Raw genomic sequence first — 26,011 nt, forward strand, 5'->3', positions numbered from 1 at the left:
TATCTAAATGTGTCTTTATAGCTTTAGCCAATAGTCATAATAGATATAAAAGCAAAATTAAAGAATAAAGACATTTGTCGCATTTATCACCTCTGCCTTTCTGCTTTGGGTTTGGCAAAAGGGTCAGATCTTACACTGATGGGACCTTTAGTAAGAGCTAAATACCAAACCTTATGGGGTTTATGGATTTAACCAGAGGGGGATTTTTGGTGGCATATGGTTGGGGTGAATTGGTGGAGACGTGCAGGAAGAACAGTAGCTATATATTGGGAAACAGTGGGTGGGCTTATGGGAGCTTGGTGGTGGATGTTAGGCTGGTGGGGGGCAGTTAGAAGGGCAGATATGGCAGTGCTGTGTGGAGCATTGCCCATCATTGGTAAGGAACGGGTGGGGGGAGGGCGATGCTGGCAGTCTCGGAGTAAGTCAGATAAACAGCTCTTCTTGTTCCCTGCTGTGGGGGGGTTTAAAGCCTGGTGGCAGACAGCCAGCACCAGTGATGGCACCAACTGTCACTGGCAGCCCCTCACTCTCTGCTGCCACACGGGCTGGAGCCTGTGTGTGTCTGTGTGTGTGTGTGTGTGTGTGTGTGTTGGTTTGTACATTTAAGTATTCTCTTACCATTAGAAGTAGTGTAGTAGAAAGCCTAGGCTGAAATATTCACTCTTAAATTAATTAGGATATTTTCTGATATTATTATTATTATTATTATTATGTAAATCACTGTTTGGGAAATTAATTCAAGGTCACATTTGAAATAATCTAACTAATTCGCAAAGTAGGGGTGGGTGGATTATTTTTAATATGGATACTACCAATTAGAGCCGAAACGTTGACAGAAAACTAATCACCAACCCTTTGATAATTGATTAATTGCTTAGGTCACAAGCAAATAAACAGATTCCAGCTTCTAAAATCTTATCTTAACTTCTGTTAGCTCAGCACAAAGACTAAAAACTGGGGAAAACAGCTAGTCCAGTTAACAAAATGTGGGTATAGAACCTCTAAATTGAATTAATTTACACATTTTATCTCGTTTGTTGAGTTTAGTTGTGGTTTTATGGAGGTTAAAGTGCTGGCCTGTTTAATGCCAGGTACAGTGACTTCCTGGATTCTCTATTGGTTGCTTGGCAACCTCTTGCTGACGAAAAAAAATCCAGACAAACACAGCGACACATAATCCCCCATAAACAACAACTTGTGGTCAGTTTGTATGCATTAAACAAGTGTTTATTACTGTACTTTAGAGGTTCTGGTAGGTGAATTTGGATACATTTGGACAGAGCAAGGCTAATTGTTTCCCCCTGCTTCTGGCACAGCCTGGCAGTGGCTTCATTTTGAACAGAAGAATAGGAGTGGTATCAATCTTCTCATCGGACTCTTAGCAAAGAAAATGAATAACTGTTTTTCCCAAAATGGTTGGTGTACACTACCAGTGGGGTCCCAGAACCATTATACGCATCAAAATGCTGCAATCCCCAAATTAATACTAACATTTTTTTCGTTTGCGCTTGTGTTTGGATTCATTTTTAGGTTTGATATTGTCGGTTCCTCCAGAATAACTGAATCTGGTCTTTGCTCTATCAAAATTGACTTTAAAGTCTTTGCTGTCTGCCACAGAGATCTCTATAAAAACGCAGTCCCTCCTACCGTACCACTTGGCAGTTGCCTGCTGCATGTCTCAGCATTAAGTGAGCCTCTTTTTTTACAGACAGAATTAGTGTTGTTGAAAGAAAAGTAATGCCTGCAAAAAAAACAAGGACTGCTGCCCACAAATTACCAATGCAAACGCTTCTCCACCTGTGGATCTTTTTGTGTATCCCTGAATGAGAAAGGTGGCGCTTTGCTCGAGTTACTGCACAAGCTAGGAACAACTCTGGCTCTCAGGTTCAGAAGCTGCTGTTTCCCCATCTGACACTGAAGGCAACGGCTCAGGAAGCTTGGTGACCAGGAACTTGGGTAAATATGTTAGCTACAGGAACGTCAGCATAAACTCTTATTTCCTGCCAAGTCATTCCCAAGAACTATATCCACCCCATCCACAGGGAATGCTGGGAACACCCCAACTGCCACCTCCCCAATGACCAACCTGCAGACTAGCTTTAATTTATGCACTGGTACAGGGATAAGAGTCATACCCATACCCAGCATCAAAATTACATTTCCAGTGGTTGAATCTGAGGACAAATTTTCAGAATAACTTGATATGATCATATGATACTATGATACTGCTCAAAGTCCATAAACAGTAATTAAATTATCACACCGCCCTAGCTCCTATGCAGACTTGGGTAGAAGAGATTCTGCTATGTATAAAAATCTGTGTGTGTGTGTGTGTGTGTGTGTTCGTCTCTATGCTAATTGAATAATGTCTCCAGGTGTATCCTCTAGTAGTCACTGTACTGTGGTTCATGTTCAGCACTCAGTCAAGTGAAACAGTCCCACTTTCATCCTCTCCTGCTCTCTCTCCTTTCTCTCCCATTAGTCACAACCTTATAAGACACTCAGCTACTTCCGCTCCGCCACCCACTCCTCCATCCCTCTCCGTTTCTTTATCATATTTAATCACCTGCAGTCAGTGGTCGGGCAGATCTCAGCTTGGTAACGATTGGCTGTGCAGAGGAGAGGGCGGGGCCTCCTCTGATGCATCACACACGTACCAGCGCAGCAGGACAGATCCTCGCTCTCTCTCACTCTCCCTCCCCCTCTCTCTACCTCTCACTCTGCCTTTCATACATACGCCAGAGCGCAGACTGCAGCAGAACGCAGGGCCACAAGGATTTTCCTCCTCATACAGGAACAGCCGAGAAACCAGAGAGACAGTTAGCTGTTGAGGAGGAGAGAGACATAATTCATGGAGGATCCACTGAGGAGTACCTGACACACAAGCTGCCGAGTGTGTAGGTGAGTGTGTGTTTGTCCAACTGTATATGCGTGTCCATGTGTGTGAGTTCACTGCAGAAGCAGCAGCACTGCAGATACACCGACTAGGGGCTCTGCTCATCCCTCTCTCCCCTCCCCCCACTCTCCTCCTCCTCCTCTTCATCTCCTCTCCTCTCTTCTCTTGGAGAATCCATTAACAAGTAGGGACTTTACCCATTTCTGAGAGCACAGGACTGTGTATGCTGAGTGTGTATGCGAGAGAGTAGAATTGGTCTGGCCACACCTGGACTCAGCAGCTGCAGGGTGGACACGAGGTGCGCTGGATTTTTCTTGCCTCACGAGCACTGTGTGCTCTTCTGAGGCACAAATCAAGCTCACCCCTGGCAGTCTTTGAACTGTTTTCAAATAATAATCCTCCTCTTGCAGGTTTGCATCTGGCTCTTGGAAGCAGTTGTGTGGAGTCCCATACGCACACATCCCTCCTTCGGGACCGGCCCACTCCCTCCCTACCTGCCCCTCATCCTCATTTAAGGATAGGATGCCCGGCTCTGTGCCTCTGTGCTGAGGAGGCGTCGGCGGGCAGCAGCATGGGCGCTGTGCTGGCCGGCATCCCCACCACCCCCTCCACCACCGATCTGCCACCACCACGCTGCCCCACCGAGACGGGCGCTCCCCCCAGCCCCGCTGATGGGCGAAGACATTGACGCCACCCCGACGCTCAACCACCGCGGCTTCCTCCCCGACCACAACTATGTGACTGAAGGTAAGGAGAGAGAGGAAGCTGCGTGTGTCTATATGCTACAAAGTGTGTGTTTAAGTGTGCTCCCATGTGAGTGTGTATCTATGTTTTTGGACTTGTGGAGTGTGTGTATGTGTGTGTGTGTGTTCTCAGGACGGCTTCCTAATCTTCTGTAAGCTCTGTGTTGATCAGTGTTCAGACAGAGTTGCAGACAGCAACAAGAACTAGGCAGCAAAGCACTCTCCTCTCTTCAAAATTAAATCATCTTAGTCAAGTTTTCCTCTGGACCTCCCCCCTTTTCTCAATTTATTTGTGTCCTGCACCTTTCACTTCTGGTTTTTTTTGCTTATTTGTGCTTTTGTACCCGCTTCCTTACCTTGTGTAACACTGCTATTTCGTTACACTGCAGGAAAGAATTGATCTGGCCTGTGTCCGAATGTGTGTGTATGTCTCTGTTTGTGTCTGTGTGTCAGAGACAGAGTGTGGGAGAAGCAGTTTTTTTTTTCTGTAACAGCAGAGATTTCTGAAAAACACTAGCCAGAAATTTCTGCCACATTATTTTGTTCTCATTGCACTTTTCATCTCTCACATCATGACTGCACTCTCTCTTACTTTCTCCTCTTGAATATATCTATATAGTATCACGTCTCAGGCAGGGGAATATTTAAACAATCTAGCAGTACACAAGCCACTGAAACCACTGAATTCCTTTGGTTTGTTTCATAAAACAAATGGATTATAAGTGGATACCCCCCCCCTGTTCTCCTAATCTCAATTACACCACTAATCTCACCTGCATACTAGCCTTCCTGTCTGCCCTCCTGCCTGCCTGTCTGTCCCCAATCTGTTTCTTACACTCGGCTCATTGTTCGCCACGCCTCTTAGACCAGAACAGCGGATTATCATTTGGGGGTCACAAACGTGTTGTGAGCTCATTTGTGATCCTCGTATCACTGCAGAAAGGGAATTATGCTTCCTGTGTCTGTGCTGTCATATAATTTCCCTGACACAGAACCACATACTGTAGTCAGGGGAGACCCGTAGTGCTGCCTGTTGATTGTGTAAAGGCCTGTGTGTGCATTCAGCATACTGTATTGCTGAGATTGAAGAATATCTGCGTGTGTGTGTGTGTGTCTTTGTTTGTCCCTGTGCGTGTGTGCGTCTTTTCTTATACTTACAGTATTTCCATGACAAATATGTGTCTTTGTCCATTTCAGAAAAGGATTATGATGAAATAGTTGCAGAAAAATCAGTCTTAACACCCATCGCCAACCATCCATTATTGCCATAGAAACAGTCCGTGATAATAAACATGCTGCTTTTCATGCTTGGCCAATATGATTGACAGGTTGTCTCCACCCACCAATAATGGCAGTATTAATTATTCCACACATCTCAGGCAGACACAGACATTATTCAGGCTGAATTGCTGATGAGCTCACACCAAGGTGGATGCACCACTGAGCACTATTGGTCTGAAAGGGCTGTGCAACACATGGACAGATTGAAAAGAGATAGTTGCAGAAGAATACTCTACAAATTGTGCTCTAAAAATCAATCTCACAAGAATTCCCCTAATGACCAAATGAGATAATATTCTATCACAAATACACAAAATGATTCATTACCTGCCTCTTCTTCTACATCCACTCCAACCCCCTCCACCTTTCCTCCACGTTCACCCCACCCACCCCCGTCCTCCTCCCCATTTCCATCCCCCCACTGGCTCCCCCTCCCTCTCTTTCCCAATCGGTCCTCTAATGCAACTCGCAGCATTGCCTGGTGCTGAAGTGGCGTGTCTGCCAAACAATTATCCAACAGTGCTGTAAAGGCTGCTCAAACACAATGTGCCTCTGTATGTGTGTGTGTTAAAGAGGAAAGCCAGAAGGTTGTAGACAGACAGAGTGAGGTGGTGCATGCGATTTTATGCTTGGGTGTATTTTGTTAGCTCCTGTGTGTTTCCATTTTTCTATCTTTCTGTCTTTATTTATTTTACCTGCGTTGCATTCATATTCATGTCTGTGTCTTCGAGTGCATACTGTGTGTGGGTTTGTGTCTGCAAGGGTTTTCTGTGTATTTATACGTGTGTGTGTGCGCATACATAAGTGTGTGTCTGTAGATCTTCCCGTGGGGATTCCCCTGCCCTTAACTCCTTCAGGGGAGGGATGCTTAACCTCCCTCTACCTCAGCGTCCCTCCCCTCCATCTCTTACTCCCTTCCTCTCACTCCTTTTGCCCTCCTCAGTGTCTCCCTATGTACAACCTCACCTCCGACTGGGGTGGCATTAGCTTCAGAATTTAGACTTGACATTTTTGACATTTTTGTAAATACATTATTTATGATTGTTTCCATTTCATAAATAATGCAACCCCCACAACACTAACCCCCCCATTATTTGTGTGCACCTATACAAAAGTATCAATGCTGTTAAGTTAAAAGTGTGGAAATGCAAAATGGTAAAGAAGAAAGGAGGAACAACCAATAAGAATGTAATTAAAGCCCAATGTACAATGTATGTAGCTCACTGTAAAAATATAAGTTGTATAATTAACTCTAAAAGTAAAAATATCAAACATTTGCTGACCTCAGCATCTCAGACATGATTATTTACTTGCTTGTCTCAATTTCATATAGGCCTACTTCCAAACTGTATTCCTTTGGGTTTTTTTCGACTGTTGCTCACAGGGTTTAGAATTTCAAGAAATTGCTTTGGGCTTTAGCAGCCTGTGACGAGCGCAGGTCATTATGTTTAACTGACAGATTAATCAATCATGAAAATAATTGTTAGTCATCATATTTGTATGTGATCTTTCACCAGCTCTCACTGCTCCTTTCTAATTGTCAATCATTGTCACCTCTGGGGAAATGTGAGAGCTATCTACACTTTTACCTACTAAGACATATGAAGAGCTGTCTGTCTCTGTACATCCTGCATGTCTTGCTAGCCTTCCTGCCAAACCCAACATGTGAATACATCATGTTGTGTAGATACAGAATGATGATAAATACACCATCTATATTTTTTTCTCTGGTGGGTACTCATGGCCAAATGTGGTGATGCAGTAACTCAGTCCCTACCCTTAACCCCACCCTCCCCCGGTACTTCCTTCCTTCCCCTCTGCTTCTCCCTGTTGCCCCCCCTTACTCCCTTCCCTTCCCTCCATCCTTGCTCCTCTTGCAGGGCTGCTCCTGGCTATAGCCTGAAGAGCTCCGCCCATCCTGTCCACCCCTCTCCACCCTGGAGTCCTCCCCCAGGATGTTGAGCCCCATCCAGGTCCTGTGCTCCGACATCACTACCCTTTCTCTGGAGCCCGAGCCGTTTGCCTCTTACACTGAAGGTGTGTGCTCTATCCTCTTCTATCCCGAAGGTCATATCTATGTCGCACAGTTGTGCCACATGACCCCCGTGTGAGATATGAGAGTGTGTGTGTGTTCGGATAGAGTGTGTGTGTGTATCATTAGGTGTGTGTGTGTGTGTGTGTGTGTGTGTGTGCAGTTAAAATCAGATGAATTCTCACGTGAGTCTGAGTGTTATAAATATCCTAAACATCACTTTGTTTCTGTCCGTCTGCTTCATCCTTTATGTGTGTCTCTATTTTTGTTCCTGCTTCTTTATTTTTGTCTCAGTCTGCCTGCTTCAAGCGTGTGTGTGTGTGTTTGATAGATGTCTTTAAATAGTTTGCCCAGACGAGACCCTGTCTTCTTCAAAGCAAAGCTATCTTATCCTACTTACTACTACTTAATATGGAGGAAAACTTATGAACATGCAAAGACACACTCTCTAAACCTCTAAACACATATATACCTTATATGTACTGTGCAGACAATGATATGCGCACACACACGTAGGGCCACAGCTAATAATTTGTTTCATTATCGATTCATGTGCTGATTAATTTCTCAATTTAATGATTAATTGTGTCTATAAAATGTTATCGTAAATTAAAGAAAATAACTCAGCTAAGGTTAACATTTGAGAAGGCGGAACTACTGAATTTAAGCCATTTTTGCTGATACACATATACATATGTAGTGCTGTCAATCATTCCAGATCTACGCACATCTGCACACAAAGATTCAAGTGGCAGCATTAAAAAAAGGGCGAGAGTTCTCCGAATATGGGATTACATTTCAGTATGTATGAGGCGTTGACACATAATTTCAGTTTTCAGTATCGCCGGGGTTAGATTGGATGTAAACCAGCTAAGCTCCTAATCTTTTTTTATGTTACAGTCTCACAAATCTATTGGAAAAACAAATTGATTTTCATCAAAAATTATTCACACATTGCAGCTCTGAGAATTCATTCAATCAGCTAGAAGATGTCTTTGCAGCCAGGCAAAGCAGGATTACAGGTGTATGTCACACATGAAGCTGAAGCCAGCTTGGTTTGTCATTCTAATTGTTTGTGTCTATAACCATTAGGCTCACACCAGCTCTGCTCCATTGTGCTGATGTGTGTTTGGAGAAATGGCAGATTCCCTGCTGTGCTGGGCTTAAATCACTCCTCTCCACACACGTGCACCTCTAACACAAACACATGCACCAGTTTTTTTTTTTTTTTTCTTCAGATAACTCCAGAACTGCAGGACAGGGATCAATTTAACGTCTCCCTCCGGCAGTCGCTCCCCTCATCTTCTTTGCTCCCACCTCTCCCTCTCTCCCTCTCTCCCTCCATCCCGTTTATTTCTCTACAGGGTAATTGAGTACACACACTTGTGCACACGTACACAGGAAATGTGGGGTGCTTGAGCTGCAGCATGCGCGCACACACACACATATACACACACACACACACACACGTCTCCTGCTGAGTGGTGGCTTGTCCTCGCTTTTAAGGAGTGTGTGTTTTTGGCTCGGCTTTAATGGTCTGTGTTTACCCAGACCTAAGACATCTATAATTGGGACTGTAGGACGTCTGCTCCCCTCTCTGTCCCTATACTAGCTTTAACAAAAAGAACTAAAGAAATCCACCTCCCTCAACCTACGCCACTACCCTCATCTGTCCCGTAACCCTCCTTTCCTCTCAAGAGTTTCTGCTTTCTGCTGCCTCTTGTTTATTAGCCACAGATGAGCACTAATGTGTGTAATAGTAATTCTCAAGGTTTTCTCATTAATTGCTTAATTTTTGCTTTATAAAATGTCAGATAGCATCTTCAGATTGCAACCAGTCATTCAGAACCCCTCAGTTAAAACAAAGCAAAGCAGCAAAATCCTTGCATTGTCCATTTATTTTACTAAAATTTCAAATCGATTATTAAAATTCTTGACGGTTTTATTTTCTGTTGATTCACATTCATCAACTGATCCGTTTAGTTCAATCTGTCAGTCATTTTTATATATAATTAGTCTGGTGTAGTTAGTGTAGAGTTAGAAGAATTAGTGTGGTCTGTAAAATCATCCAACCATCACATTTGTTAAGGCTCAGGGTGACGTCTTAAAATTTCTTGTTTTGTTAAAACAAACATTTTCAAAGATATTCGATTCACAGTGATATAAAACAGCACCTCACAGTGCCTTGGGGTGTTTATGTGTTTGGTGTTTATCACGTCTACATGGTTTTTTATCCATCTTTGTGTCACTGGGTTCATTCATGTTTGTGTGTTGTTTTGAGTTGATATGTACTGTATGTGTGGGCGCATGCACTTGCAGTCACAGTGTGTTCCCCCAGCTCCTGCAGTGTGGCGATGAGTCAGACAGGCCTGCTGATGCTAATGGACTGTCTGTGGGAGACAGACACAGCTAGCTTGCTATACTGTAGCACACACAAATCCACACTATAAGACATTGACTTACAGCTTGACACACACACACACACACACACACACACACACACACACACACACACACACACACACACACACACACACACACACACACACACCGGACACACACACACATACATATTACATCAGTACACTGGCCAGTGGTGCCTCTTGGAGGAGAGCCACAGCGCAAGTGATGGTGCTTGTTTCTGCAGTGGTTGTTTGTATTCTTAGAGGTTTCTTTTTCTGTAGTGCTCTTGTAATGAAGAGCATCAGAGAGACAGATGGGTGAGGGCTGTGTATTTGTGTGTGTGTGTGTGTGTGTGTGTGTGAGAGAGGGGGGGGGACGAGAGAAATACAGAAAGATAAAGAGGCTTCAGTTTGACTACAGAGGATGAGAGAGGAGAGTGTGTGCTCCATATTTTATTCAGCTATATTGTGTGCCGCTCCTGTGGTTTTGCTTAGCTTAGCTCTTTCTCTGTGCGACTTGAGTGGAGACACAGTTATCTGTAAAATTGTTGGATCTGCAAACACACACACAGCATCAAGCACACACACATTTGCCGTGGTGTGCATAGGTGTGTTTGTGAATTTTGCTGCATGTATAAGGGTCTGTTTTTGTATTTTTGTGTGCCATCGTGTGTCTATGCATTAATTATCTGCATATTCCCAATTTGGACCCGGCGTCTGCTCCATCTCCTTGTATTCATTTAGCAATGTTTGTCAGTGGCCGTAATTATTTTACCGCGCTCCTTCTTCCTGCGAGGATTGGATTGATGAATCCCACTTCCTCCTTCACCAGACTGCCATATACGGCTAACCGCTACGAGTACCGCTGCTACTGGTTGGCTCAGCCTGTTACCATGGCAACCGCTGCTCACCAACGGACCCCTCCGCCCCCAGCGCCTCTTCCCTTCCACCTCCCTCTCCATCCCTCCCATTTTTACACCACCAGCATCCCCACCACCACCACCACGTACACGCTAACCTACAGCCAGGCAGCAGAGTGCCGTGGGGGAGGGATGTGAGCGAGAGAAAGAGAGAGAGAGAGAGAGAGAGAGAGAGCTGAATGTGGGTAGACAACCAAGAAGGAAATGAGAGAGTGAAATGGGGCAAAAGACAGAAACTGGGGAACACGAGACGAGAGATGACAAAAGAACATGTGGGGGGGAGAGGGACTGAGAGAGAGAGAGAAAGCCTGGTGAAAGAATTGAAACTGAAGAATAAAGAAGGTACTGCAGTGATTGAGAGAAACTAGTAACTAATGGAAAAATAATATATATACAGAGAAAGAGGCAACCAGTAATACATCAAGTATGCAAGGAACAGGGTGATGTTGGTGTAGAGATGGAGGAGATGTCCCTGCCACCCCTCATATAATCATAAAATCTCTCTCTCTCAAGGCCGCCACAAAATAGGCAAGGCTACAGCTTTGAATCACTCCGACTCTCAATAAATATGCTCTATTTTTATTACAGTCAATGCTTATTGAAGACTGTGTTTTTTTCTATCAAAACTGAGCTCAGTACTCTTTTGTTGGAAGCTTGGTGGGATACTGCATGTGACATTAGTCTTTTAAAAAAAAAAAATTTTAAGATGTTATGTGATATTTGATTTTATTATACAAAAACCTCTGTGAGTCAGGACTGCTTTAGAGGCTAGAACACAAGGTCAGTCAAATGCACTTTGTTAATATGCCTGTGGGCTGTGCAGCTTGTTTCTCGATTACCTTGAACACAATTTGAAAATAACTGTGTTTTTAGGTGGAATAGGTTTATGGATTTTATCATAAAAAAAAAGAACTCTATGTTCCTTCAGACACAATTTTATGCAGGAAAATAGCTAATGTTAAGTAATCGTCATGCTAGGTTGGTAATCTGCAAAAGTTACATGCAAGCAATTTTACTGCCAGTGTTTTGAAATATTTCATTGTAGCAACAGACATATCACGTGCTTATCACTGATGTTAAAATGTCCCAGAAGACCATAGTGGCATATAAAGTGGAACTGGGTGTTCTTGTTGTGTTTTTAAAAATATATTTTATTTTGGGCTTTTAGTGCCTTTAATCGATAGTGACAGCTGAAGAGTGACAAACAGCAAAGGGCCGCAGGTCGGATTCAAACCCTGGGCCACTGCAGCAAGGAATCAGACTTGCTACATTGGTTACATTGGTACTTTGTACAATAACCAAAATGCAAAAATGACAAGTTGTGGTTTTAGGGGAGTTTAAATGCTGGAACTATTTCATGTCCGGGCACAGTAACTTCATGGAGTCTCTGCTGGTTTCTTGCAAACCTCATTGTGACAACAACACCCCCCAAAGCCAAGAGATGCTCCTTTAAAATGACTTACTGCCCGTACAAGGAACTGTCATTTTGCATTGTGTTGTTCATTTTGCTGGCCCCTGTGGACAAAAGCGGTAGCGTTTCTGCTGGTGGCAGGTATTAAGAACCAAATAGGCAGCTGTCTCGCTGATGATCTTGTTTGTTTATGTAGGTCATATGGAGGCATCAGTTTTAAATTGTGAAGCTGTAAACTCCTTGTAGTACGTTTAATCAGCTGTGAACTGATTTGGTCAGCCTGAAAGAATCATGTAGATTTAACATCCTACTTACAGCCTCATACATTAGAAACTGAACTGCTGAACTGAGAACTGTTTTGTGTATCATGATGAAGTATAGCTTGCTTCGACTGTGGTCGATTATGACTATTTTGAAGATTATCCAGTTACTGAAGCCCAATCGCCATGGTGACAGCATCACCAGCAACTGTCTGTCCTTAACACGGCCTTTGTATTTACAAGTGTGAAAACAGTCCAACCACAGATTTGAAACTTCACAGCTGAGCTGAACGTTCAGTCACTTGTATTAGTGAAGGGACTGGACTTGTTTACTTGTTTGTTTAGTTCATAAATTAGGATTAGGGTGACCGAGGAGCCTGAAAATGGGAAGATGTCAAAGCAGGTAAAAAATATGGGTCTATTAAATATTAACATGATGATGGCTTTTTAAATTTATCCATTCATGACCGTGGCATTCTTGAATTTGTTGGGTCAGCAGACTCACAAGATAGCTTACCTAATGTGGCTAGTTCGAACTTCGAGGTTTAGATGACCTGAGATAACTTTACATGGCTTCATACCACGATAGCTACGTCCTCTTATTCTGCCTCTTTCTCATTGAACCTCAGTTTATAGTTACTTTGACAGATGTTTAAAGATCCCCTCCAGACAAGACATATATACAGATAATATATGTTTATTTGTAAAGTTATCCTGCTGGACACAAGATGTCTCCTTCACTGTAAAGTCCATTCTCAACGTTTGTGCACTTGGTGGCTTCAAGTTTCTACATCATACTTGTATAAGTTGCAACTGGACCAGGTTTAACTTCCAAACTATTTGTGATGTGACAAATCATGTTCTTTGGTCCGCCCATTAAAATCAGATTTTCAGTGAGCACAGAGAAACTTTCCTCTTTCAGCAGATGAATGTGAAAACATCCTTCTAGTGTCAAACTCTGCACAGTGAAGCTCAAACATCCCCCTTTCAAGAAGAAAAAACGATTTCTGAGTGGAGGGGTGACTTTAAACACTGAGTATAATCTGCAGTACATTGGGGAGGTGAAAGGAGGGGAAGTAGACAGAAGGGAGGAGATTACATCAAACATTAAAAACCATATTCAGGCTTCAGATATTACATGTGCTTCATACAGACGGTACAACCAAGTGCTTTCTATTTCACATTCTGTGTATTGTGTGATGCAGAAAGGTCCACTGAAAGCATTGAGGCAGTAAATGCTAAGTGGTTAATAACGTGCTTACTCCTCATGTTACACTGTTGTCACTGAGTCAGACTGTGTTGGTGTTTCGAGACACAGAACTAGTGATGGGGACATTGTCGCAAATATGCAAATCAATGTCCTGAAAAAATATATTTGAATGATATTTAACCATTAATACACCCTGAGTTGTGCTTACACTTTAAGACACTAAAGATATTAAAGTCTGTAATTATTTCTATGCACACACACAAACACACACACACACATACACGATGAACTCAAGTAACATGTCATAGTGTGCGTCATTGTGTATGTGTCATACTGGAAAACAGATAACACCTGTTTCTAATGTGAAAGAGCTTGTGTGTGTGTGTGTGTGTGTGTGTGTGTGTGTGTGTGTGTGTTTAATTTTCTGTATTATTTTGATGGGATAATAACATGTCTGAATTTTCTCTGAAGCTTTACAGACAATTGCAGAGTATTTGTATTATTAGTCAAATATTGTTTTATTCTACACATTAATTTGCATGTTTTAATCCACTTGCATGTTAATGCATTGACTGTTGACTCCTCAGTTTAATAATTTAAAGTCAGATAAAGAGATTATATGGATGAATGATGATGTGTGGTCAATTAGCTAATGGCTTCTCTTTCTCTATCTTTCCCTACCAATCTTTCACACCCTCTTCCTCTCTTTTCTTCCTCCATCTTTGTCTCTATGTCTCTCCTTCCCCAGCTGATATCATCTCCACTGTTGAGTTCAACCACACAGGAGAGCTCCTGGCCACAGGGGACAAAGGGGGCAGAGTGGTCATCTTTCAGAGGGAACCTGAGGTAGACACTCACCCATGTACACACAAATATACCATTTTTCATTCCAGCTCTGAGAGCTGTGTTGAACGCACACTGTCCCCCTCCAGCTACAGTCTTCATTGATTGATAAATAGTTGATGCTCCTGCTGTGTCAGAGAGTGTATCATTACAGCTGTGCCCATGCCATGCTATTTCTTCACATGATCAAGGTGACACTGGCTCAGGCTCCGGGGTGTTACATTGCCTTTTTTCTTTCCACAGAGCAAGATTGAGCCATTCTCCCAGGGAGAGTACAATGTCTACAGCACCTTTCAGAGCCATGAGCCCGAGTTTGACTACCTTAAGAGTCTGGAGATCGAGGAGAAGATCAATAAGATCCGATGGCTGCCTCAGCAGAACGCCGCACACTTCCTCCTCTCCACCAATGGTGAGACCCCACACGTTTTAGAGGGACCGGGAGGACGAGGCAGTAGTTATGTGCTTGGCTCGTATGTTATGGGAAAACACTTTACTTGAACCAGTTTGAATAATTATGTTTTTAAAAAGCATGACTAGTTGAAATTAATGCAGTTTTTTAGATCAGAAAACAGATTTTTCTTTGCCTAAAGAGAGAGTACATTAGGAGTTTGTCTGTCTTTGATAAGAGGTCCCATCATCAGTTTACATTCTGAGTTTATTGCTATATTGGAAGATCTATAGATTTTCCCTGAGCGCCCTGTTATTGATTTATTTAAGTACTATATTATTTATGATTGAGGGTATGAAAAATGTAAGACCTGCCTCAGCAGTTGGGTAATGCTGCTACTGGAACGCTTTCTGTCATTTTTTCAATACAATAAAGAGACTTTCTTTGTCTGTCAGTGTTGGTACAACAAAACCTTGCTGATAGCTCATTTAGAGTCCCCGCTGTCTTTCACAGCTGACAGTTTGAAGTGTGGTGGATTATCTAGTCTATTAAGTCATTTCTTTTGGGTTCAAGTGCCTGACTTTATGCTAAAATCCTAAACAGCTCTTTAAAAAAAGACTTTCGGCTTTTAGCTTTACCAATTTGTGTTGAAATTATGATTTAACCTACTGTGATGTGTTTAATCACATCTAATCGGAGATCTCCTGATAGGTTCCTAACCTCAGAGCGTATCAACAAGTCCCTTATATTCATTTACACTTTAAAATTACATCTGTTCTTATCTGATCTGTTTCCCAGATAAGACCATTAAGTTGTGGAAGGTGAGTGAAAGAGACAAACGGCCAGAGGGATACAACCTGAAGGATGAGGAGGGTCGCATCAAGGACATGTCCACTGTCACCTCCCTACAGGTAACACCCATCTATCTATCTATCTATCTATCTATCTATCTATCTATCTATCTATCTATCTATCTATCTATCTATCTATCTATCTATCTATCTATCTATCTATCTATCTATCTATCTATCTATCTATCTATCTATCTATCTATCTATCTATCTATCCATCTATCTATCCATCTATCCATCTACCTTCTTGCACACAATTTAACATTCATGCAGCCAGTAACAACATAACTAGGTCAGTGGGTACAGATGTGTTTGCACGTGCAAAAAATGGGTCACTGGCACAATGGTACATGTGTGTATCTGTGTGTGTGTGCCGGGGCGGAGAAAACCTCAATTTCCAGCTGTACAGAACAGCAGTGCAACATCTGCACTGGATCTGAATGAGTCAAAGCGTAAGTGTTTCTATTTGTGGTGAATCTCTGGTAATCTGGACGCAGCAGCACTGCTCGTGTGTGTATAGTATGTCCTGCTCTGTAGAGGTCTGGGAACATGTATGTGTATGGTGATGAGGCTCCCACTGTGCTGTATGCAAATAGGGACACACATTTAAGCTGTGTATAAAAATGTAAATCATGCATTGACAATGAAATTATGTGTTAATGCAAATGTCAGGATATAAAAATGCTGCACCGTATTGGCTCTTGATCTCGCTTTCAAGCAAGCAAGTCAGGGTTCTAGCAACTATTTATTATTGATGTCAAAGAAAGTAATGCATTAAATATTAATTCATGATACAACACAATTATTTAAATTCAATCTACTGTGTGCATCTTGACCATCGTTCCTCTCCTAATCAGTTATATGGGATGTTAAACTGCTCTTTTCAAAGGTGCCGGTGTTGAAGCCGATGGACCTGATGGTGGAGGTGAGCCCGCGGCGAGTGTTCGCCAATGCCCACACCTACCACGTCAACTCCATCTCCGTCAACTCCGACTATGAGACCTACATGTCAGCCGATGACCTGAGGATCAACCTCTGGCATCTGGACATCACTGACCGCAGCTTCAGTATCCTTTGTGGGTTGTACTGTGCATGCAGAGGGAGGAAATGACAAACATACATGCAATCATGGAGGCAGAGTGCGGACACAAATGCACAAGCACATGTAAAAGCAGGAATAGATTTATTAAAGCAGAAGGACTCAGATCATTTATGCATTAACACATAGATGCTTATAGAGAGTCCGTGCCCCCACACACACAAACTCCCACATTACGAATCCCACTTTGTTGTATAAAGAAATGCACAAAGACACACATTGGGGGAGGGTAATATTATTCTTGAAGAGTGAAATTGTAGCTTAATGAATAATTCAAAGGCTGCATAAATATTTCAGCCCCTTTCTGAGTTCTAATCCAGCTCAATAGGACACAGTACAGTCACATCCCTGACCCAGACAGGATTTATAATATTACAGTTTATCTGAATATGGAATTACTTTTCTCCAAACAATCCCTGCAAGATATATTTATATTGGTTTGCTGTATTTCTCCTGTAAATTATTTACATTGTGTTGGTTATGTGTACATTTGCATATACTTATGTTTTTATTTTGTATGCGGATTATGGACCCCTGTGGGTTTTTCCACATGAACACAATATAATTAGTTTCTCATTAAGTCAGTTAGTGAATAGAATTGACAAAAAAAAAAAATGAATGAACGAATATTTACGTACAGTGTGGTAGACTTCAGCAAGTAAGAAACAGTTCGGGCTGAAACAAACTGCAGCCCTGGTGAAGTTGACTGTCGTGACTGTGTTGTCTTCCTGAGCGGTGCCTTCTCCCAGACATTGTGGACATCAAGCCAGCCAACATGGAGGATCTGACAGAGGTGATCACAGCGGCTGAGTTTCACCCCCACCACTGTAACTTGTTTGTCTATAGCAGCAGCAAAGGCACCCTGCGCCTCTGTGACATGAGGGAAGCAGCACTGTGTGACAAACACTCAAAATGTGAGTAAACCTGCTGAAGGCTGAGACATACACATTGTGTTTTCTCTCTCCACAAGGGTCCTGAAAAGGTCAAAATGTCTGAAACTGGTAGTTCTACATGTTTTAACCTATGAACTACAAGTCAGAGTAAGAGTAATTTTGCAGCTTTTCAAAGCATACCCCAAGTTTTTAAATAAATGTTCTACCTTTAAAGGTCCAGTATGTAGTATCTAGCAGTGTAGTTGCCTATTGCTACTCCCTCGCGTCACCCTCCCCTTCCAAGCATTAAGCAGAAACTATGCTGGCTGTGAAAGACTTGAAAGGCCCCATCTAGAGCCAGTGTTTGATTGATACCTTCTGGGCCACTGTAGAAACTTGGTGGCTCAACATGGCTGACCCCCTAAAACATGAGATTCTTTCACTAAATTCAATAATAACTTGGTGACCCGCAACATCAGTAGATATAAAAGGCTCATTCTAAAGTAACAAAAATAAAACAATTCTTATTTCTTATTTGATTATACATTATCTATGGATATTATATTCCGTATATTGCATTAGATCATCCTAAATGTTATATATAGAGGTCAGTTAGTTAAGAGCAGGGACTCTTCCTTGGTGGTGCATTCCAAGATTGGACTAAATACTGTGTTGTCAACTTGTAGGTAATTAAATTAAACCTGCAAAACCACAGGTGAGTTCATTTATTGGAAAGTAAATTATGTGTAAGAATTAAAGTTTAGGAGCACAGTCTCTTCTTTTTTCACCATTTAATAGTATTTCTTTCCACTGCAGGTCCATGCCTTCATTAATATAGAACAGAATTAGTTTACCCATAAATCTGCTGTCCTTAAGGGACAACAATTCAATCCATGGAACATTTTCTCTTATGCCTCAGATTTATGGTTTCCCAACTTTCTTCCTTCACCTTATTTATTTTACCTGTTTACTTCCAAGTTGAAATGGCTTGTTTCCCATGTGTTTTACAGCTCGAACCTGTATGAGTCACTAGTGGAGTGAACACTGCAAGGGATCTAGTTTTTGTTTGTGACATTCAGTGTGAAATGCCTGTATTTGCCAGGCTTCTTTCTTTGTGTTGTTATTTTAAGAAGACCTTTGATTGTTGTATTTGAAATGTGCTGATGTTTATACGTAGAAACATTCACCTGTCCATAAACAGAAGTCACCTCTGTGGTCTGTTTGACCCGTAGACTACAGTCAACATACAGAATCATCTGAGAGATTTCTGTTTACCTGAGATAAATTTCTGCATGTGATCCGTCTTAACAGCATTCATCCCCTCTCCCTCTCTCTCCCATATTCTCTCCCACTCTCTCCAGTGTTTGAGGAGCCCGAGGACCCCAGCGCCCGCTCCTTCTTCTCTGAGATCATTTCCTCGGTGTCAGATGTCAAGTTCAGCCACAGCGGTCGCTACCTGCTCACCAGAGACTACCTGACTGCCAAAGTCTGGGACCTCAACATGGAGAGCAAGCCCCTGGAGACATACCAGGTGTGTGACTGCCCACATGTGAAAAGCATGAGGTTGCGTTAAAATACAAAAAAAAAAAAGGAAGAATTTATATTTTCTCTCTGGCTCAGCTACCGTGATTCCGTCTGGAATGGAGCAAATTTAGTCTGGGAAAGGTGAACTGATCAGCAGTGGGGGAAGCGTTGACATATTTTCTTTAAATCCAGACATCTCCCAGAAGGCTGAAATCACTGCAGATCTCAATAATACTAATATAATGTTGAAGGATCATCTATTTATTTCCAATTTTATAAGTTGTATGTATAAGCTAGAAATTCCTTTTTACTGGTGTCCCACTAGCTACTTTTGGCACACCACAAATAGAAGTCAGTGCGGCCAAGCAGAACACTGACGCTGTGGTTGCCCACTGATTGGCTGTTTTATTCTTGCTTAATCAGCTGACTGTTCTTTTAATATGTGTTTTTGTTACATAATTCTATCTAAAAAAATAGACCAAATCACAATTACATATAATTTGACAAACCAGTGATTGAAAACACACACACACACACACACACACACACACACACACACACACACACACACACACACACACACACACACCCTGTAGTTGAGGAATAAGCAATAACATTTCTTTTTGTTCTTTCTTAATAATTCTTAATAATATTATACATTATGTTTGTCTTTTTTGCCATTATGTTTGTCTTTTTATTAATAATGTAACTGGATTACAATTAATTTGTCCACATCTGTTATGTTGTTCAATCCAAAGATCAACACAAACATAATTAAATGTGTTCCCTTCATATATAACATAAATGCAGTCCATAGTCCTGTATAATTCTCTTTTTTCTTCTTTTTTTAAAATAACATTATCTCATGGTGTTATTCTAATTAATGGATATAACCAGTTTTTACATTAGATTCATTATCTAAGGACGGACCTACAGAGAAATCACACAGTAAACTTAATTTAGGGCACTTTGGAATTGGCTCCATATAATTTAGCATTTTTGTGTCTTCTGTTCTCTTACATCTCTGCTGTCATCACTTCAGTCCTGCTTAAGTGTTAAGATTTTTGGTATCTTGGACTCAAAGATGGTAAAAATGTTCATGTGTGTTTTAAGTTACAGCTTGGTGGCAAATTCAAGGAGGAACATGGAAAAAATAAGTGGAGAAACATAACAAAAGCAGATGCTTTTATAGAAAACATGAGAGGACTTTTGGACTGTTAGGCTCTCTAACACCATTGTCAAAACACCAAATGAGGGTAATCGCTGTTCATGTGGTCATGTGTGGTAGCCTCTATGTTGCCCTTTCCTATAATTTGTTACTCATTGGCCTCTCTGAAATAAATACAACATAGTTCAGATGTTTGTTATTTGGAGGTTTATTCCTCAGTCCAGTGTTGATTCTCTGAGCAGAGCTTCTTCTAACAGAGGACCCGTTTGTGTTAAATGTTCACTTCCATGATGTTAGTGTTTGTGACTGAAATCACTGTCGCATTTCTCCAAACTGCCTGCTGACTAACTGCCCCTTTACTGAAAGGAGACATTGTCATCCTGGAAATATGCAAAATTGGAGACAGAAATGAATCATGGGAGGACAGTTTACTCTCACAATCACAGTACTTGCTGATGATTAGATTTTTTTCCCCAAAACCTTTTAAGGATAATTGGATTGATTACGCGCCAGAGAATCTTCTCGTCAGTGCAGAATCACCAGAAAACCTCGCTGTGGCCTTACTTTTCAACTCTGGACTATAATCTGTACATGTATCTCTGAGTGAGATTAATTCATCCATGAGACAGACACAAACAGTAAATTGTTAAGATGCCATATATGTGGAATAGAGATGAAGTGACATGCATGTACACAGAAACAAACACATCCACACTCAATTTATCTCCTGTGTCACTTCTAGCTGTTTACAGTAGGCCACACCAGCTTCTGTTTATGCAGTTATGCACAGTAGAAGTGTTTATCAACTCCTTTTTTCAGTGTGTGTTTAGTATTCCTGCCACGGGCGTGTGGGAGAACGTGTGTGTGTGTGTGTGTGTGTGTGTGTGTGTGTGTGTGTGTGTGTGTCTGCCTGACGTGTGAGGGCCCATGAGGCAGCCAGGAGTGGGAGGCTAAGACGTACCGGAGCTATTAATAGGCTGCCGAGCTTCCACTCATAAAGTGAAACGGGAAGGAGGGATACCTTACACAGCGTCCAACACCTAGATCTGCAATGCAGCACGGAGGGAGAGGAAGAGAGAGAGAGAGTGGCGGGGTGGCGGTGGTGGTGGTGGTGGTGGTTGGGAGGGAGTGTGAGGATGGTGTGATGAAGGGAGGAGGGAAGAGTGAGTCTGTAAATGAGAAGATGAGGAAGAGGAATGGCAGGAGTTGAATAGAGTAGACTGAGGGCAGAAAAAGGATTTCAGGGTTTAACTGCTCTTATTTTGGTAAATTTTAAACTCCTATTCGTCGTGGAACATGAAAAATATGCACAAGTCCATGAGGGACGAGACACTGTACTCTAAATCAGAGATCATGCGGACTGGAAAAAAAAACCTGGTATATTCAGCTTCAGCTGACACTGTAACATTTCACCCTGAGCAGAAAGACCCATAGGGGAAAACCAAAATGTCACCGGGTTTGATGTACAACCATGAGCCGACCTCAGCTTGACCGTTTATTGATTGCAAGGCGACTGTTGACTGCTGACTTTATGCAGAATGTGAAAATAGGGGGCTTAATGCAGAGCACGGCGGCTGGAGGGAGGTGTAGATTTCAACCCTTTGCATCACCGAGCAGACACAGTGCTGACACAGGCAGGTCGAAGGAAAGCACGAGGGAAAAGAGTTATTAGTCAGTGAATGTGTGTGTGTGTGTGTGTGTGTGTGTGTGTGTGTGTGTGTGTGTGTGTGTGTGTGTGTGTGTGTGCTTTCACATGTGTGTCTCTATTATCATGCCCTTGGTGGGTTTGGTTGTTAATGGATTTACTGATATGGAAAAGGAGTTTAGATTAAAATGTACTCTTGGCCCTCATATTGCTGAGGGCTTGCTGTTGTGTCTTATTAGAGTTACCTTCAGGGAGGCTTGTGTTTCAGCTTGCCCGATTTAATGTGTTTTGTCTGTGCTGAGCTTTGTGTGTGTGTGTGTGTGTGTGTGTGTGTGTGTGTGTGTGTGTGGGTGTGTGTCTTCTGCTCACTCTTCTATTTATAGTTTACATAGAGAGTCAATAGCTTGGAGTGAAGCAGCTGTATGCTGGACTCAGTGTTAATCATATCTCTCTCTCTCTCTCTGTGTGTGTGTGTGTGTGTGTGTGTGTGTTCCTCCAGGTTCATGATTACCTCCGCAGCAAGTTGTGTTCCCTTTACGAAAACGACTGCATCTTTGACAAGTTTGAGTGTGCCTGGAACGGCTCGGACAGGTACCAGCATGTGTCTGTCTGCGTGTTTTTGTGTTTCTATACTAAATGTAAGTGAGAACATGTAAAACTGGTGTTCTTATATATTTTATGGATTGTTTTGATTGGTTGATTTTTTTTACTTACCAACACAGGTACAGTATTTTACCATTCACAATGTGTTGAGGTTTCGAGATGTCCCTCTATGAAAAATATGAAAAGTCAGCAGCAAATGTCCAGCGTAACCAGGGACATTGTTTTTGAAAAGTTACTTCCATTTTATGCTACTTTATACTCTAATATTACACAAATATATATTGTACTTTTTACAGCACTGCATTTATTTGTACAAGGAACTTTAATTTTGTGTTGATTCTGGCGGCCCCTGTGGAAAAAAGCGGTAGTGTTTCTACCACCACCTCATTTAATTGATTTCAAGGGGAATTCGACTGAATCCGACCTGGTGGCAGGAATTAAGAATAATTAAAAAGAAATACACAATCTTATCTTGTTTGTTTATGTAGGTCATATAGAGGCATCAGTATTAATTTGAGACTGCCTCATATCCAGATAAAAACTCCTTGTAGTACATTTAACAGCCTTACTAAAACAACATATAATTAGACCTGAGAAAATACAATGCATTGTTAAAGATTACATTTGTTAACAGTAGATAAAGCAGTTAGGAGACAGTCTGCATAATAAGTACTTTTACTGATAATGCTTTTGTACTTTCACTATTTTTATAGTGTGTAGTTTCTGTGTTTACTTCTGTAGAAGGTCTGAATACTTCTTCCACTATTGCTGTGAGCTCCACAAATGAATCTTAAACCTAACCAAATAAAACTAAAATCATCTACATGGCCTGATACCACAATGGCTTTATAATGTGAAGGAAGTGACCCTTTATGTTTAGGCAGGTAGTGGAGGGTTAAGGTTAGTTTAATGTAATCAATAAAGTTTAATCAGTTTAACAAATGAGAGAGACTCACAGTCCTTTCTCTCCTCTTCCTCTTTCCAGCGTGATCATGACCGGAGCCTACAACAACTTCTTCCGCATGTTCGACCGGAACACGAAACGCGACGTGACCCTGGAGGCATCAAGAGAGAGCAGCAAACCCCGGGCTGTCCTGAAGCCACGAAGGGTCTGCGCCGCTGGAGGAAAGCGCCGGAAGGACGACATCAGCGTGGACAGCCTGGACTTCACCAAGAAGATCCTCCACACAGCCTGGCACCCGAATGAGAACATCATCGCCATCGCCGCCACCAACAACCTGTACATCTTCCAGGACAAACTCAACTCTGAGATGCATTAATGAACGGATGTCAGCGGTAGATACAAACGAGTTTACACCTGAACACACAACTATGCCAGAATGTACACATTTATGGACATATACCCACAGGAATATGCCTAACACGCACTCACACACGACCAGAAAACATACACACATCTAGGTCTACTCTTTGACACACTCCCTCACCTCCTCTCCCCAGCCTCCCAGAACTGAAAGGACCTAGAAAGGGCTAGAAAGGGAACAGGCTGGATTACGCAGTGGATTATGGATTGCAAAATTGTCCGAACTGTGGATTTCTTGATTGTTAACCTCTGGATTGTGCTTGATGGTGTGTTGATTGCTACAGCTCAGCTTCTGAGGGGGATAAACCCTTCAGACCAGAGAGACGTTTACATATTTGTCTTTTTGGGTTTTTTTTTTTTTTTTTTGGTTCTTCAGGCTCTTTTGCTTTCTCCACCTCCTCCTCCTCCTCCTCCTCCTCCTCCTCCTCCTCCTCCTCCTCCTCTCCTTTCTGTATTTGTGCGCTCGAGCAAAGCCTATTCTTATCCCTTGCCCACTGTTTTGTGTAACAAAAACCCTCTGTGGTTGTCATCCAGCGGCAGTGATAAAAAAAAAATGGGCCATTTATGTAACTGGCCGTTTGTTTGAGTTCGGATCAGCTACCCCCACTTCTGTTTTTGTAACTTCTTGTTAAATGATGTTAATGATGGTAATTATGATGACAATGAGAATTTAAAATGATACTGTGTAATGTGCAAGGATGAACTCGGGACCCTCCCCCTTAACCTAAGTGCACCCAGACGCCTCTGAGCTCAACTTCAGTGAGGTAAAACATTTACAGTGCTGCAGATAGAAGCAGAAGTTAATAGGTTATTACCCCGTGGCCTAATATGAGGACACACACTCATATATCTGTTCCACGCACTGTGTTTCAGTCATTAATGTTTTCTCTGCTGAAATAGGCCCTTAAACGTCTCAGATTGTGGATTCTGCTTCTGGTCTGGGGTTGCGTCGTGTGCTACTTTGCCGTTAAATACAACTCGAATCAAGCAAAAAAAACAAAAAAACAAAAAATGAAGTAAATAATTTCAACAATCAAGCAAAAAGATGCTGCATGTAAAACCAATTTAGCCTAGGTGTTTATAAATTGACTGACTGACTGACTTGGCTGCCTTCTTAACCATTTAGACCCAGCTGTACAAAGGCTTCAGGGGCCCCGGGGGCCCCATGCAGCACGAGTAACGATAGATGACCGAGCTCTCCTACCTTTATTTGTGTCTTCGGGCACTGAAGCATGTTTACCAGTGTTCGGTTCATACACTTACATGTACATTTTGAATGAAGCCGTCCAAGAATCAGTTTTTCTCTCGACTGAAACTGAGAACCAAGAAGAATGGGGAATGTTTTCATTAATGTTGTTCTCTCAAAGAAAAAAGAAAAAAAAACCTAAAGGGCCTAAATGGTGTCTGTATATATCAACTTTTGACATGTTTTTTTTTTTTTTACATCCATAAATGGACTTCGGACTCGATCATCTGTATCGATGATTGCCTCCAAAGCTGCAGCAGAGAGATGGTCCTTTAATCTCTTCAGCCTTCCTCACTGATTACTTTGCGGATGTGCAGAAGCTTTTATTTTTAGAGAACAATTTATGTTATTTATCCTTTCTTTTTCCTGTCAATTTTACTCCACGTCCCGACCAAACTAATGTTGATTCACATATTTTTGTGTTAATGTATGTTGATAACAAAATTGTCAAATGGACAGTTATAAATAATGTTAATATGTTTTTTCTGAATAAAGATTTCAACGAAATTGCATCCAATGAGCGTACATCTGTGATTTTTATTGCAATGTAATTAATTATGTAAGACTGATAATAATTGCCAGTGCCATTATGGAAATGTGTACGCTTTATAGCTTTCAGTTTATATGGGCATATAAGGGGGGGTCATCATTACAGTCTGTGATACTACTCGTGTGTCTGAGGCACCACCTTCTGTCCTAACCCACTTATTACATCTGGAAACAAAATTATTTCCTCCTTAACCTTTTCTGTCATCACCCCCTCTGGAAGCCTTAAGAAATTACACATCATCTGTTTGCAACTAGTGATATTACAGGAGAATCTAACAGTAAGAGTGGGGTTTTATTGCTATAACATTACTACATGATCTGTGTGTTTCTTTTTTTGACTGTTTCTCAGCCTGTTGTGCAAATAATGTGAAACTTTGCCCGACTTTCTACTCACAAAAAACATATCTCTCCTGCTATTTCAACAGTGAACTAGAAAGGGTTTATTTTTCATGTTTTGGGTTTCACTAATGTGTTTGATTATTTTTTCTTTTCTTCTCTGTTTAAAGTCTGTCCATCTTGTACTTTACAGGCAATATTGCTTTCTGAATAAATCTTTCTAACCTGAATCATGTCTGAGAGCACTCATGTTGTTCCCAAAGCACATGTGGGGCCAATTACATTAAACCTGAAGTAGTGGATTTTGTTTGTCCAGTCGAAACACATCGACACATCAGCTCTTAAGTTGATCATCAGTCGGCAAACTTGTTATCAGTTCATTTAGAGCTGTATTTCTGGGCACTTGAT

At 41.8% G+C, this 26,011-nt stretch overlaps 1 protein-coding gene across 3 annotated transcripts; it reads left to right on the forward strand.

Annotated features, from left to right (window-relative positions):
• The first annotated feature begins 372 nt into the window (after positions 1-372).
• LOC127374018 (serine/threonine-protein phosphatase 2A 55 kDa regulatory subunit B gamma isoform) lies at positions 373-25,833 on the forward strand. Of its 3 annotated transcripts, XM_051418932.1 has the most exons (13): positions 377-1,956; positions 2,483-2,901; positions 3,307-3,643; positions 5,393-5,474; positions 6,801-6,957; positions 13,904-14,001; positions 14,242-14,407; positions 15,185-15,297; positions 16,127-16,304; positions 17,086-17,250; positions 18,570-18,739; positions 22,045-22,136; positions 23,134-25,833. In XM_051418932.1, exons 5-13 carry the CDS (start codon positions 6,876-6,878, stop codon positions 23,426-23,428), a joined length of 1,359 nt encoding a protein of 452 aa, XP_051274892.1. In that variant the 5' UTR covers positions 377-1,956; positions 2,483-2,901; positions 3,307-3,643; positions 5,393-5,474; positions 6,801-6,875; the 3' UTR covers positions 23,429-25,833. The 3 variants fall into 3 exon arrangements, with proteins under 3 accessions (XP_051274893.1, XP_051274892.1, XP_051274891.1); XM_051418931.1 differs by lacking the exon at positions 5,393-5,474 and having other exon boundaries at positions 378-1,956; XM_051418933.1 differs by lacking the exons at positions 5,393-5,474; positions 6,801-6,957 and having other exon boundaries at positions 373-1,956.
• The last annotated feature ends 178 nt before the right edge of the window (positions 25,834-26,011 follow it).

Source organism: Dicentrarchus labrax, unplaced genomic scaffold (genome assembly GCF_905237075.1).
Source record: "Dicentrarchus labrax unplaced genomic scaffold, dlabrax2021, whole genome shotgun sequence".
NCBI classification, from domain to species: Eukaryota; Metazoa; Chordata; class Actinopteri; family Moronidae; genus Dicentrarchus; species Dicentrarchus labrax.

What these genes read in the sequence shown, in the direction of transcription:
- LOC127374018 (XM_051418932.1), top strand. Translation starts at nt 6,876, where the DNA reads ATGTTGAGCCCCATCCAGGTCCTGTGCTCCGACATCACTACCCTTTCT. An exon ending in GTTTGCCTCTTACACTGAAG is followed by an intron (nt 6,958 to 13,903) that starts GTGTGTGCTCTA and finishes CTCCTTCCCCAG; the next exon opens with CTGATATCATCTCCACTGTT. An exon ending in AGCCCCTGGAGACATACCAG is followed by an intron (nt 18,740 to 22,044) that starts GTGTGTGACTGC and finishes GTGTTCCTCCAG; the next exon opens with GTTCATGATTACCTCCGCAG.